At 39.7% G+C, this 15,252-nt stretch overlaps 2 protein-coding genes across 3 annotated transcripts; both read right to left on the minus strand.

The window, feature by feature from the left end:
• Positions 1–1,407: 1,407 nt before the first annotated feature.
• On the minus strand, positions 1,408–11,919 carry LOC116736440 (NXPE family member 3-like). Of its 2 annotated transcripts, none has more exons than XM_032588888.1 (8): positions 11,831–11,919; positions 8,502–8,660; positions 7,201–7,662; positions 4,052–4,347; positions 2,999–3,069; positions 2,615–2,647; positions 2,282–2,467; positions 1,408–2,207 (listed from the first exon to the last, which is right to left on the minus strand). In XM_032588888.1, the coding sequence occupies exons 1-8, from the start codon at positions 11,846–11,848 to the stop codon at positions 1,660–1,662; spliced, it is 1,773 nt and encodes a 590-aa protein (XP_032444779.1). In that variant the 5' UTR covers positions 11,849–11,919; the 3' UTR covers positions 1,408–1,659. The 2 variants fall into 2 exon arrangements, with proteins under 2 accessions (XP_032444779.1, XP_032444778.1); XM_032588887.1 differs by having other exon boundaries at positions 2,282–2,470.
• Positions 11,920–13,253: 1,334 nt separating this feature from the next.
• Positions 13,254–15,024, minus strand: LOC116737156 (NXPE family member 3-like; the record flags this gene model as incomplete). Its single annotated transcript, XM_032590167.1, is given in 6 exon segments — positions 13,254–13,868; positions 13,949–14,120; positions 14,122–14,150; positions 14,375–14,472; positions 14,865–14,886; positions 14,889–15,024. Coding segments are annotated over 6 exon segments (921 nt in total), but the record flags the coding sequence as incomplete, so codon positions are not given.
• Between the last annotated feature and the right edge of the window lie 228 nt (positions 15,025–15,252).

The raw sequence follows: 15,252 nt of genomic DNA on the forward strand, positions 1-15,252 counted from the left end.
AGCCTCATTTGGCCATTGCTGCTTAACTACAGGCAAGAGTTGATAAAGATGAGGGTACAAGACTAGACCAGGAAGCGAAAACACACTGGAATAGTTAAAGGTGTGATTTGTGAATAGTTAAAGGTGAACTCAGGAGCGCCTGTTTACTCTACTAGCTGGGAAAGCAATCTGGTATCTTCTTCCTTGAACTGCTTCTCTGTTAAGCTGCTTCTGATTGGAAGTTACACACAAACACAGCCACTGTCCTACACACAAGCCTGCAGACCTAACATGTCCAGTCCAAGTCCTAAACTTTAAGCCTCATGTCTTGATCAAGTCCTCTAACCAAATATGTAAGTTAATCACATAATCATAATTGATTCGTAGAATTTATATTGTCTTATTGAAAGGTAAAAGGTGGGCCTAAAATTCTAAATCATTAAAAAATTCACGCTGATGTTTTGCAGTAAAAATGTACCAAAACTAATGAAAGCCTATAAATTGAAAATATAATAAATACAATATTAACAAGAAAAAGAAACTGGATTATTGTGCTAATTCAGTTATTTGTTAAAAAGCTGGAAAACTTGTTTTAACAGTCATTCAAGAGAAATGTCATATCAATAAAGAACAAATCATTTAAACAACTGTATTAATTTTTTTTCTCCCCTCCAGGGGGTCTTTCATTGGCTCTAGTGTCCCTTATATGAAAGTAGACTGACAGAAAGGGGGAAAGACATGCGGTGAATATCGCCTGGTCCGGGAATCGAACCCGCAACAGCCGCTTAGAGCGCTCAAGGCCTCCAAACGTGGGTCACGCTGACCCCTACGCCACCACAGCACGCCCATTAATGTAGAAATGTGATTCTAGCAGCTTGGATGCACTGACTTTGCAATGCAGGCTGAAAACATAGAACTGGACCTGCACACATAAAACTCAGAGAGAATCGTTCTATTGCAGTAATGGAAATAATGTTACTAGTGCTAAGTGCAGATTACATTAATAACTAAGTAATTTAATGGGTTTTTTAATTAACATGCAAAAAATAAACAGATATAAATGTCTTTATTGTTAAGATAACATTAGCTGCACAACTCACTATACAGTATTACTTTGACTCATTATTTTTTGAGTCACTTATATATCAAATGTTTATGTCAATGTTACCTCCATGTCTCCATTACTTTCAGAACTGTGTTGCGCCGTGATCACCATGTAATTTGAGTAATTTCTTGAAAAACACCACACAGAACAAAACTGACGAGATCTAAGCTAGCATAGCGAGCATACATGAGCATATTAATGCAGAGCTCTACATTGATTTACATCAAAATGCATTAAGTTGTGAAAAACTCTTAGAGGCAACAGGCTTGAGAAAAGACGTTTGAGATAAAATTGGATGTTGACTGTTCAGAGATTAGATAGAGTTATGGTTATGTTCTTTTATTGAATATTTAATGGAACAAAAGCTTTGATACACCATAAAGTGTCCTTACATTTCCCATAAAACACAAACCCTGCATCTGCTTCTTTTTGTTAATATTTTTTCCCCTCTTCCGTACAGCTGGATTTGTTTGTGTCAAAAGTCAAACGGTAAGTATGTGTTACCAATCACCAATAGTTACCAGATCTACCACACAGATCTACAGTCTTCTACTTCTTCCATGTGTCTTTAAATTTCACCTCTGGGAGCATATGTGGGACAAAATAACATCTATCATATTCTTAATTATGGGTTGAGGTGGGTGGAGGTCATGTGGAAGGTAGTGAGCCTGGGTCATCTCCCACGCGTCCAGCAGTCGGACATTAACTTCTTTGAATATTGCTCTGAGTATCTTGTCTCGTTGCAATGCGTAGTAATCGTCAGTGGTCAGTGACTCGTATAGCGTCAGCTTTTTGGGATTACCAGTCCTGATGATAACCAGAGTACCTGGAGCTCTGGTCAACAGCCGCACCACTGCCCTCTTTATGCTCAGCAGACGTCGGATGTAGACCTCCACAGGGTAAACGCCAAAGTGTGCCCAGACGCCAAAAATGACTACAGTGTTTGTTCCTCCAACCACGCTGTCCAGTTCGTTGGCAACAAAGTGGAACTGGCTGACCGGCAATAGAGGAGCACGGAGGGGAGGGCCGTGGCAGCGGAACGTCAATAAAATGTTGTTTTTATAATCCAAGGCCATAAGGGGCCCAGTTTTTGGGGGGGTTTTCAGGTCAAACTTCTTGAGATCTGAAAGTTTAACAGAGAACAAGTCAGAAGGAACCAATTTGAATTGTTGTCAAACATTTCTACTGAGTATCTACCTGGAACTTTAGCTATTAAGAATTCAAACCACTGCCTGACGGTGGAGTCTCCATACAGATGGAGAACCTTCCCTTTCAGACACTGGCTGATTGCTGTGGCGTTGTTAAACTGACGGACTGTGGTGCCGTCTAGTGCTCGCCACACACCCTGGTAGTAATAACCAACAGGACCAGCTCCTCTCATGGCTTCTAGATGAGGGGAGATTCAGAAGAACAAGAAGAAAAGAAAACCAAAATGATGTTAAGACATAGAAAATGAATGCCAGCATTACTTTACAGAAACACCTTTGTGGATATTAAACTTTTACCCAATTATACAAACAGCAACTTTACCTGACATGTTAACAGGGACTGTTTCATTGGGAACTGGAGGAAAAAACAAATGATATTTAATGATTGTGTTTTATGATAGTAACTTGAGCAGAACAAACAGCTGTTCTACATTATCGTAGTTTCATAGCAAGTCAGTATTTTACGGTTTATTCAAGAAAAATGCATGTCTTTCTAAATGAATGTGTTACATGTTATGCAACCACATTTAACTCCGTTTTATGTACCTGAAATAAAGTCCAAACACATCATGTAAATTATAAAATGCCATTGGACAAAGTTGTTTTGAGAAAGCCACACATAGAATAGCTGATTACATTTTTTCCATGTATGTCAGGCAATCAATGATTCATTGTAACACATTTATGACAATATAGCAACTTTTACCTTTTAGTTTTGGTAAAATGGTGATTTTGGAGGATCCTGAAGACGGAATGGAGACTTTCAAGTTGACACCACTGTAACAAGAGCAAAGAAACTGTATGAAAGACTCGTTACTAAAGTCAAAACAAATTTTAACTGCTAATTCCAGTGTGCGTTCTTACTGAATGGCACATTTTCTTTACTTTCATTCAATTGACTTCAATTCAGGTTAGTCACATTGCATTACTTGTAAACGAAGTATAGATTATCATTGTACTTGTTCATTGTGTGTCTAATCTATTTTCCACAACAGGTCCATCAGAACAGAGCTAGCCTTCTTATTAGCTTGTTCAGGTTTTCAAGGCCAGACTCTCTGATGCTGTTATCCCGACAGATAACTGCAGATAAGTTTTTTCTCCATTTTCCTTTTGACTCTGTGTCTATTACTTTTTAGATAAACCCAAAGCAGTTACCAATAAAGTTTTGTTGACATAAATATCAAGTGGAGCATAATAGTGAAAGCCTTAATGCTCCACTTTTGAAAGTAAATCTGTTCGGCTTCATTGCGGCAGTCAGACAGCAAGTCTTAGTGCTACCCTACCAGATAGGTTACATTGAAAAAAAAGGAAATAAAATTGTCTGAGATAGTAACAAGAAACAAATATTGTCTTCCTTTTTGTCTTATTGGGGACATTTTAAAAGTATTTCACACAGTCTTTGTTTATCTTGACTGTTGATGGTAAGTTTTTCTGGTTCGGCAACATTTTAGTTTGTTGGTCACTTCTGAATTATAAACTCCTGCACCGTCATCAACTTGTTGATGATTCAATGTCATCAACAACAAAAAGATACAAAAACCAAAACAAACCAAAGCCAAAAAAACACCTGAAAGATGAAAAGATGTCAGTTTTTTAAGTAAATACATGTCTGCTTCTGAAGTCTGTGAACAACAGTCAACTCCACTAAAGTCTTACTGCACACACCACCCACAGCTAGTGGGCAAAGAGACATAAAAAGCTTTAGGACATTTGTCATGCAATAGAAAAGAGCTGAATATAAACTAATTATTACTTTTACCTTTGAAAGAGCTTGGCCTCGTTGCCTGTTGGATGCGGTACAAAACCTTTGAAAGCGTGGGTGACCCTGTGTTCACATTTGAGCGTCTTTGGCTTGTAGCAGAACCAGGGCTCACCGGTGTGGGTGTCAGTGAAGTTGCACAGCTGCTCCGGGGGTGCCTTAAGGCACACGTTACAATTGGCATCCTCAGTGACCGAGCCTGAGCGGAAGAGGCTTTGAAAAAAAATCCTGCCAGGCTTTTCCAAGTTGACTCTCTCTAGGACTGTGACTGCCTCACTGGAGTGGACCAGGGTCACCTTTATGAAAACGACAAGAATTCTCAAAATGCAATTTCTCTTGTGAAGTAAGATTTAAATATATGTAAAACCCCAAAAAGTCAAAGCTTTTATTTGTGTAAGATAGATGGTATCTATTACAGAAAAACTTCTCATAGCAAATGAACTGGAATAATATATCACTTCTCTGGGTCAGGACTGGAAAATCTCACTGGTAAATGTGACATAGTACTATGTTGCCAAAGATATTTACTTGTTTGCCTTCAAATACAAGTTGAGTGACATCTGATTCTTAATCCAAACGGTTTGTATGATCAGTGATCTTCCTTTGGTGTTGTAGTTGGGTGATTCCTCTCGGGACATTTATTAAGTTCATCAGAATCAGAATTTCTTTTATTGTCATTGTACATGAAGAAAGAAAGCACAATGAAATTTTAAAAATTGCAACTCTTGGAGGCAAGTCAAATAACTGAATAAGAAAACAATAAATAAGTTTATCTCAATAAATATAAAAAATATGGTAGAAGCAGAACAACTGGGATGTCAAGGAAAAAATAAATAAATAAGGTTTTAGATGGATTAGCTGTGTTAAGGGCAACAACAGTTCTTGGGTAGAAACTGTTTTTTAGTCTGTTTGGCCTTGACTTTATTGCCCTCAGGGGCAGGAGTTTGAAGAGGTGGTGGCCGGGGTGTGAGGTGTCCTTGGTGATACTGCGGGCTCTCTGGACGCATTGGGTCATGTAGATCTCCTCCAGAGATGGAAGAAGGCAGCCAATCAGTCTCTGGGCGATGTTTATGACCCTGTGGACCTGCTTCCTCTCTGCCGCAGTGGAGCTGGAGAACCACAGTGGGATGTGATTCTCATCCCACTGTGGTTCTCCACACAGCAGCGATAGAAGGACACCAAGAACTCAGTTCTCAGGTTGTTCTTCCTGAGAATCCTCAGCAAGTACAGTCTCTGTTGTCTCTTCTTCAGGACTGAAGTGGAGTTAGAGTTCCAGGTCAGGTCTTCACTGATGTTGGTGCCCAGGAACTTGAAATTTGACACCCTCGCCCGACTGTCCCCATTTATGATGATGGGTTGAATGTCTGGTTTACACCTCCTGAAGTTGACAACCAGTTCGTGGAGGTGTTCAGATGGAGGTTGTTGGTGGTGCACCAAACAGTCGTTCCACCTCCATTCCACTGTGGTATCATCAGCAAACTTTATGATTTTGTTTGGGTGAGTGAGGCTAAAGTCATGGGTGTAGAATAGGGGGCTTAACACACAGCCTTGTGGAGAGCCTTGCTGGTGCTCACTGCTGAGGACAGGTGGGATCCTACTCTCATCCTCTGGCAGTGGTCTGCCAGGAAGTCCATGATCCAGCAGCACATGTTGTGGGGGAGACCCAGGTGCCCCAGTTTCCTCACCAGTACAGCAGAGGATACAGGTTCAATCAAGGGTCAGTCCCAGGCTGGAAAAGGGAAATCTTGAAATCTCCCAATTTTCCATTTTGTACAATGCATTTGCCATATTGGTTTACTGGCAAATAGTAAATCCATATTATATTAGTTTGTTAAACAAAGATACTTCATTTATTATTTCAGAAAACATCTCTCCACTGCTGTATTGTGGACCTAGTGCCTTGTATTGCACATACAGATGTAGGATGAGGAACCCCATTCCATGATACTCTATTCTCTGTTCTTCAGCAAATCTGAACACAACATTAAGTCTGAAAGTCTATAGCCATTGATTCTACAGGACATTGGCCACCTTTGGTCACTACATGCCTTAGCATCAGCTTAAATCTGTAATTTTACATGCTAAGCTCTTTGTGCCAGAGTTGCTTTTGCTCCCCATTACTTCCACCTTGATACAACCTCACTATCAGTTGACTGTCGAATATTTAGTAGCAAGGAAATTTCCCAACTGGACTTACTGGACAGATCATAACATTTCACGGTACCACACTGGAAACCACTGATTCTTGAGAGAGACTAAATATTTCACAAATGTTTGTAGAAGCAGTTTTTGTAAAGGTTATGCACAATATGCTGTGGTGATATTGTGTATTTATTGCTCTAAGTTGCACCCTGCTTGTTTTGTGGAGAAACAAAATGAGTTCAAGAACGTCATGCTTATCTTGGGACTTTGTACTGTACATTATTTGACTATGTGTTAATTGGGGCTTCATTTTAGTTTAATGATCCAGTTACTGTAGTTTGCCATGTTGTCTTTGCTCCTTTTGTTTTTGTGTCATTTCTGTTGAGTTTATGTTCTGTCTCTTATTTGCCTTTCTCTTACAACTCAACCTTAGTAAATGGTTGAGCTGTTTAATTCTGCTATGTTTATTGCATTAATCAGTTCTCGCTGAGCTATCTTTAATGTCCTGCTCTTTCCTAGCTGTTTTTTGATCTATTAATTAGACTCACTTTTATTCAATTTCCTAATGTAACTCGGAAATACTGAAGGGGTGACTATATTTCCCAATACTCAAGAAACGTTTTCTTATACCCTGGTTGTCAAGAGAAACAGCAAAGTTTGGTTTGGCTGTGGTATACGTCATCAGACACTCCTGGGTCAAACAGGTCAAATATTTCAAAAAGGAAGTTTCTGCTTTTTCACGTCAGTCACCACCTTTCAAATTTCTGACTGCATGATAGACAACAAGAGGAAAAAGGGTTGTGTATAAACATTGTGGTAAAAACAGGCAGATTAAACTCAGGCCAAATTAAAAAATGGATCTAACACATTACCCTCCTACTCTCAGCTTTCAGGTCCTCGATATCCAGAACTCGCGACACAAAAAGCTTATTTAGGAGAAAGTAAAAAAGAAGATCTAATCTAGCTCACACTATTTGCTCATTTAAGAGAAAAACATTCAGTCTTACCTCAACCTGAGCGCTTCCTTCCCAGAGTAAAGAGAATACAGCCGTGTAGGAACCGTTGCGATGATCAAAGACTTTCCCCACCACGCCTGCCTGAACAGTTTGGTTGTGCAGCCGAGCAAACAGGACGTCTCCGCCAGATTTCTTGGGGCGACCAAGAAAGTCATTAATTTTGATCAAAACCTCCAGCTGATCACCAACATGCCAACTTCCCCCTCCGTCACGTGGAAGAATGGTGAACGTGCTGTGAGCGGGATGACTGGTGTCATTCAGGCAGAAGTTGGCTGGGACAGATGGTGTTTCAGGCCAGGTGATGTAGTTCTTTAAAAATTCTAACTCAAGAGCGTCTTCAGGTAACACAGAGTGGAAGGAGCAGAAACTGGTTGGCTTAGGAGGCTCAGTGGGACGTTTCAGAGTTCTGGTGGTGGGAATCAGAGCCTCAGTGGTCGGGACTTTCTTCTTCAACTAGAGAATAAAGTTTAGAGATTGAACAAATCAAGTGCCATAAAATCATAGTTTCTTTACACATTATTGATTAATTATGATAACTTCCTAAAATTCTGTATATTAACATTTCCATGATTTTATATATTGAGGTGACCCTGCATTAGCATAAAACTACAACTGAATATTTTTTACCCCTCCAGGGGGTCCTTTGTGGGCTCTAGTGTCCCTTATATGACAGTAGGCTGACAGGAAACGGGGAAGGAGATGGGGGAAGACATGCGGCAAATGTCGTCGGGTCCGGGAGTCGAACCCGCGACAGCCGCGTCGAGGACTGAAGGCCTCCAAATGTGGGTCGCGCTAACCCCTACGCCACCACGGCACGCCCTAACTGAATATTTTGTTTGAAAACCCAACAATTCCTTCTTTTTCCCATTTGGGTTTTGATACTTTTCGGGTCCAGAAGCTTTCCCAAAGATTGGGAGTTATCAGTCAAAAAGCCCCCATAACTAAATGAACTATGGCTGCAGCTAACGATTATTGTATTAACCAAACTTTCTATCCATAATTCTTACAATAAATAAAACATGATACAGTGTAGGGTTAATTTGGTAAGGTTTTTTGATTAACCAATTCATAATTGGATAGAAAAGCTGCTAAATAAATTATTACAATTTTTTTTCTGGTGTCTTTTATCACTGTATTTTTGTGTTTTCATGATGTAAAGCACTTTAAACTGCCTTGTTGCTGAAATGTGCTATACAAATAAACTTGGTTCATTGAACTTGAAAGCTGTACTTTTACCAGCCTACAATGCTTATGAAGTTGAAGTTCATGTTTGAAAGATGACAAATACTCACCTCTGCTAATTTACCGGCTATGTGATCAGCGACTTTGGGATTGCTAAACATGACCCATAAGACAACAACAGCCAACAACAGAACGAGCCATCCGTACTTCATAGGAAAACGTTTCCTTAAAGCTTGGCCTCCCAGTAGGAGTGACGACTCGATCTGGCTCTGTGTTCAAAGAAAATCAAAAAAGCACCCAGGTTAATGACTATTGATTTTGAAAAGAATGCAGAGCTGAGTTACTGTTTGTGAGGGATGTCAGCCTTTTGACTCAGGCTTGTTGGAGCAGGAATTGATCTAAAAGTTGCAGGTTGGTAGCTCTGCAGCTCTGCACTGCAGGGTGGAGCCAAAGCGCCGGCACTATTGCGGAAGTAAACAGATTGAAGTTAAGTGGGAGGATTTGCTTCTATCTTCTACTTCCTCACTTTTGGGGGGATATTTTTTTGTGAAACATCCGCTCTCTGGCTGCATGATGGCACAGTTGTTACCGTTGTTACCTTGTAACAAGAAGGTCCTGGATTTGAATTCCAGCCTGGAGTCTTTCTGCATTGAGTTTGCATCTTCTCCCATTACATACATGGGTTTTCTCTGAGTACATTAGTTCTTTCCCAAAGTCAAAAATCACACCAGTTAAGTCAATTGGTTTCTCTAAATTGTCCTTAGGCATGAGTGTATGCATTTATAGTTGTGTCATGTTTGGAGATTGCTGGAGATCACAACCAGCAACTCTTGTCCCTGAAAGGTGCAGCAGGTTTAGACAATGTACGCTAGGATTGCTCTATTTTGTCACACGGAAGCTCTCAGGGTAGTAAATCCCACAGAAAGGATACGGCATACATCTGGCTGTTTGAGCCTTTGAACTCATTGTGAAATCTCAAGGGCATTTGTTGGACTTTTATGTGTTGCTTTCATTATATTTTTCACCCTTGGAAGATGATTTTTTTTTTTTATCTGCTCAATCCATGCTGGGTTAATGACCCTGTTCAGTCCATTCTGAACTGGAATCTACACAGTAAACACAGAAAGGTTAACTACCTGAGTTGTTAATTATCATATTGCATTTGACTGTTGTAAATTTAGCATTGCTGTAGGCTGTAAGGAAAAAAAGAAAAAAAAGAAGAAAAAAAAGGTGAGGTGAGTCTACATCTCTTCATGTGAAAATTAAATCAGAGCACAATGGGAGAGAGCCAGAACACGTCTACAGGAACCACATTTATGCTCTCAATATTTCTCTCCAGAAGACTTTGAGTCATTTTTACAAGCAAAAATTGATAAAAGATCCAACAGCTGGTCACAACCCTCGCAAGCCAAAAACCAAATGCCCCACAACAAACACGTCAACCCTGCCACAGGCTAGTGAGCGAGTGAAAGACGCTGGAAGAAACATTAGAGACAAGCAGCACTGGATGCTCTTTTAAATAAGGAAGTTATGTTGCTTCTGAAGCCTGTAACGAATGTGAAATCACAGACCTCTAAACAGGTGTTACCGGTCCGAAGACCAAACCACACACACAACACGTCAACTACTTAATTGCTTCATTTACGAAGCTGAAGTTAGCAGCAGCAGCACAAACACCAACTTCTTCCTCAGTTTGGTCGGCTTTTTATCGCTCCAGTTGGAATTGAAAAGGTTTAGTGACGTTACTCGTTCCTGTTCTGGCTGGATGGAGCTCGTGCAATCTGACCAAGGATACGTCATTTACCCAGAATGCATTGCAGTATAAACAACGTGGTGACAATATTTTACTTATATTTATAATCGCCAAACAGCCTGCAGTATTTTTGTTGTATTGTCTTTATAATACAGTAAAAACACTAAATTATGAAAACAACTATTACTCATGATTGAGGGAAAGAAATATATATACCCCTCTGAAGACTTTTTTAAAATTTAGGTTTAAAATAAAGATGTTTATTTGACTGGAAGTAACTAGAGTGATCTGAAGATGGCAAGAAGAGCTTCCAACCTTAGACTCATCATCAGCGATGGGAATAACTGCGTTAAAAGCAAAGGTGTTAGTGAAGTCGATATTTTTTCAGGAATCTATCTACTTATCCATTGTTACAATGCTGTTACCGCACACAGTCTAATTGCAGTATTGGAGACTCTGGAGGGAAAGTTGGAGTTTTGAAGGTGAAAGTACAGAGAAATGTAGCTAAAACCTCTCATTGAGGTAAAAGGGAAGAATGGAACCTTTAAAGTACAGACTTTTCTCCGTAGTTTATGGCCATGGTAGCAGGGCGGAGTCGGATGTCATGTCACCATACGCTTGGCTCTAAATTAGACACATTACAGTACAATTTCTCCAAACTTGCTGTGACCAATCCTAATCCACCCCTGTTTGTGTTCTGACAGGAAGTACAATATTTGGTGAACAGAGCTGAATTTTTCCACAGCAGCCCCTGGAAAGCATGAAAAAAATCATCCCCAAGCCGTGATATGATCAACAATTATGAAACTTGGTACACATGTGTCTGGCCATGACCAACTCCTACTCTAGACAATCACACTTCATAATCACTCAAAAGCTTTTTGTGCTTGTATTTCGATGAGTTTGGTGAAATACCAGTCCTTAACTGGTAAAAATGCCAAAATGTCTCCACTGCAATGTTTGGGATTTTGGACCCATAAATAAGTTCATGTTTCTAGTGACTATTGCTAAAGGTGTTTCTACTTGTTAAACCCATCTTTGAGCCTGAAACACCCAAGAATAACAAATACATTTTTCCTACTTTATATTCATGCAAGGTTAAGTTTATATTTACTTGTAAGGTTTCCTGTTATATTATTGTATTGTATGAACACGAGTTCTATCTGAAGGTGGAACATATTTTACTTTCATCACAAACAAAATGAAACTCTGTTTTTGTCTCATGAGCTTTTCCAGGTGTTAAAGATCAAACTGACTCTGTATTTATGTATAAAATGAAAGCAAAAGCAATTTTAACTTGATAAAACTCGTTTTGAGAAGAACATGGAATGATTTGTAGAGCAAGAATGACCATAACTTGACAAATAATGCAGAATACTTCAGAATAAAAGCATAATTCAAACATTTCTGCCAGTAAAATTTCAAAAGTAAGAAGCTTTTTCCCTGAGGTTGGTTAAAATCACATTATTAATTTCAATAACCCCACAAGCCAGAAGACGGAGAAACGATCTTATTTGGCAACCTCCGTTTTTTTCCGATCCAAGAGAAACTACATTCCAAATAAGAGCTGGTAAATCCTCTTCTCTCGACAGAATAAATAACAGTTCAGTATTCTTTAAATGTTAAATAAGTGGCTTTGTTTCTTTCAAAAGAAATAAGAAATGTTAGTTAATTTTTTTAGTATACCTTCGTGTTTTTCTGCATCGTCGGCCACACGTCTCTGTTCTTCCTCTCTTTAAGTTGAACGAGATATTTCTGTTAATTTTACCCACCCTACATTGATTAAGCTGAACCAGACATTCCCGTTTATTTAATCCACCCGCCATTCTTTAATCTGATCCAAGCAATCCTGTTAATTTTAGCCACATTCCTTCCTTGTATGCAAAGCCATTATGTGTGCTGACTATGACACTCCTTCTTGACTAGTAACATTACATTTCCACTTCTGCATCACTAAATGATTCATTCAGTATTTCTGTTTTGAGAGCTAATCCTTTTAATTCTAATTGCCTTGGTAAAATGTAAGAACTTTAAATATGATATAAACCCTTAAACTGTTTCTGTATCCAGGGAGATGTAGACGTTTCAGGCTGTAGATAAAATGGATATTGACCAGCTGGACTTTGCATCGCTAGATGCAATGAAGTGTTTGCAAATACTGACGTCAGGTGACTTTATGCTGGCAATAAAAAAAACAAAGATTTATATGAAGTTTAAAATGGCAAACCTAATGGACAAAGACATACATTGTGGGTTTTTCTCCATATAAATATTCCAATAAATGGTCCAATAAAGACCATTTGGTTTTATAAAATGCTGTTCTTTATGAGGGAATTTATATATATTTGTGAAAGAAAATCAAAATTACAAAATGACTTGATCTAATCAGGTATGTCTCCATGGAAAAAAATTTATCAATTTGAATAAGCAGAATTATATTGTAGAAACGTGATAATTTAATTCATCCAGAAGGTGGCGGTAGCATATTTTTAGTGCAGGCGTAAAGATGACTAGTACAGTGGCTAACAGGAGTTGGTCAAGTTTTCCTGGACAGACATTGATGCTCCTTCGCCTTGTGGTTGAAACCATTAATAATATGCAGACTCTGAGAAGGATCCTAAACAGAATGGAAGTACACAGAAGGAAACGCCATTCCTATCCGTTCCTAACTGACTATTTGAAGCTGAAGTTAGCTTCTGATTGCTGCTTCCGATTCGGAAAATGCCAAAAGGGAAATTTCACCTAATTTTCACTATCTTTAATCAATCAATCAATCAAATTTTATTTGTATAGCACTTTTCAGCAGCAAGGCGTTTCAGAGTGCTGTACATCATATCAAACACAGACACACAAAGTCATCAAGTGGGGGGTTCCTGCTTTCGCATCTATAAAAGGTTTCCTGGTTACACTCCTACTGTGTTATATGTAACGAAATACCTGTTGCTATTTTTATTCCCACTCACACTCACAATCATGCAGTTTAAAACGATGTAAACAGCCTTTCAACGGTTTTCCGTCACGAGTCTCCATACACCTCTTTCACGGAATTTCGCTCTGGGACTCCACCGTCCCTCACGGATTTTTGTGCAATTCTATGGTACCTGTTAGTGTCTAGAATTTACAGGGTTCCCGTTACGCGCAATGACCCTCAGTCACTCGCTGTTTTTCTTCCGTTTTTCTTCTTTAGCATCATCACCAGACTGACAAGGGCCGAAACAGCTGCCGACACCTTCCAAATTTTCCGATATGCCAGATAACCGTCAACTAAAAACAGTAGAAAACTCGTTATCAACCAGTCGGATTTTCACTCTTTTGAATATTGCCCTCAGGACCTTGTCATGCTGTAAGGAATACCAGTCACTGTTGGTTAGAGTCTTGTAGAGGGAAAGCGCTTTGGGGTTCGCGGTCCTGATGATGACCAGCGTACCTGGAGCTCTGGTCAACAGCCGCTCCACTGCCCTCGATATGCTCAGCAGGCGCCGGATGTAGACCTCAACGGGGAAAGTGCTGAAGTGCGACCAGATGCCGATAACCACAACAGTGTTCGTACCGCCAACCAAACCTTTCAGTTCACTGGTAATATAACGCATCTGACTGACTAACAGGTTAGTGAAACGAATGGGAGGGCCGTGGCACTGGAACGTCACCAAGATGTTGTCTTTATAATCCAAGGCCAGGAAAGGTCCCGTTTGCTTTGGACTTCTCAAGTCAAACATCTTGAGATCTGAACGTTTGCACAGAACAGATTAGGCTGCGGCATGAAGCAGTTTCAGTTGTTGCTGGACATTCCTATTGTGCGTCTACCTGGTGTTGTTGAGATCAAATATTCAAACCACTGCCTGATGGTGGAGCCTCCATTCAGGTGGAGCACCTTCCCTTTCAGATACTGGCTGATTGCTGTGGCCTTGTTAAACTGACGGACTGTGGCGCCATCTAGTGTTCGCCAAGCACCCTGGTAGTAATAACCAGCAGGACCAGCAGGTCTTCATGTTTTCATTGGTTCCACCTGGAATGTAAATGGGGAAGATAAAATCTTTAGGAAGGAAAAAATAAAGATAAAAAGAACAACAGAATAAAGAACAGAATAAATAGGTAAACATGTGGTAGAATATTGATGGCGGAATGGAGACTTTCATATTGACGCCGCTACAGCAGAGCAAAGCAAATTGAAGGCAGACTGTCATGGAATGCTAAATCTTTGTCTTATCCACATTCTGTAGCAAATGTCACTGTTTCTGTCCCCCTGCTTTTCCTGCTCCATGTTGGGGTTTGTTGTTTGTATCCAGGGACATTGTGATTTCTGAGGCATTAGCACCAGGATGGGTCTCCTATTACAAATACTCAGGGTCAGAGGATAGACTCTTCTTAAAGACATGATGTACTATAAAGGTGCTGGAAAGAGTCTATATCCAGCACCACGTGTCACTTCTACAGCACGGAGAAAGACATTATTACTCCTTGTTTCTTCTGAGTTTTTTTTGTTTGTTTTGTATTTTTCGGTCTTTCAGATGATCAAGAAAAATGTAATGAAAAACTAAGACAAAAAATTTAAAACCATGTTTTCATTTATTAAGAGAAGGAATCAATCTGATCCATCCATTATTTGGTTAAAGATCTGATCAACAGAATATCTCAGGTGCAAATGTCTGCAATCCTCTCCTGAGTTTTATGTTGCAGGCAACACAGAGCTGGTTGAGAGAACACATAACATTACACTGACCTTTTAAAGAGCCGCTCTTCCAGGGTTTTATTCTCTGTCTGGATCCTATCAGGGTCACCCTGGTGTCGCAGGTCAGTTTCTTTGGCTTGTAGCAGAACCAGGGCGCCCCCGTGTGGAGGTCAGTGTAGTTGCACAGCTTCTGTTTGGGAGCCTGGAGACACAATGGAAAACGAAATCAGGTTTCTGATTCTTGCCATCTGAAAACAACCTGAAAATGAATAATTTCCCTTCATTATGCAATAGGTCTATATGAAGAGGGTTTTTTTCCGTTTCCCATTATTTTGTCTTTTAAAAGCTGCTTGTTTAATGAACTTTTGTTGGCGGACTTTTATTATTACTTTTATTTTTCATTATAACATGAAATACAAACACACGCACAGAGGACAGC

The sequence above is a fragment of the Xiphophorus hellerii genome, chromosome 17 (genome assembly GCF_003331165.1).
Source record: "Xiphophorus hellerii strain 12219 chromosome 17, Xiphophorus_hellerii-4.1, whole genome shotgun sequence".
Classification (NCBI taxonomy): domain Eukaryota; kingdom Metazoa; phylum Chordata; class Actinopteri; order Cyprinodontiformes; family Poeciliidae; genus Xiphophorus; species Xiphophorus hellerii.

Bases quoted from the DNA above. Each gene is read 5' to 3' on its own strand.
- LOC116736440 (XM_032588887.1), bottom strand. The intron at 2,648-2,998 runs GTAAAAGTTGCT...TTTTTCCTCCAG, and splicing joins CATTTTACCAAAACTAAAAG to TTCCCAATGAAACAGTCCCT. The intron at 2,208-2,281 runs GTAGATACTCAG...TTAAACTTTCAG, and splicing joins CTTAATAGCTAAAGTTCCAG to ATCTCAAGAAGTTTGACCTG.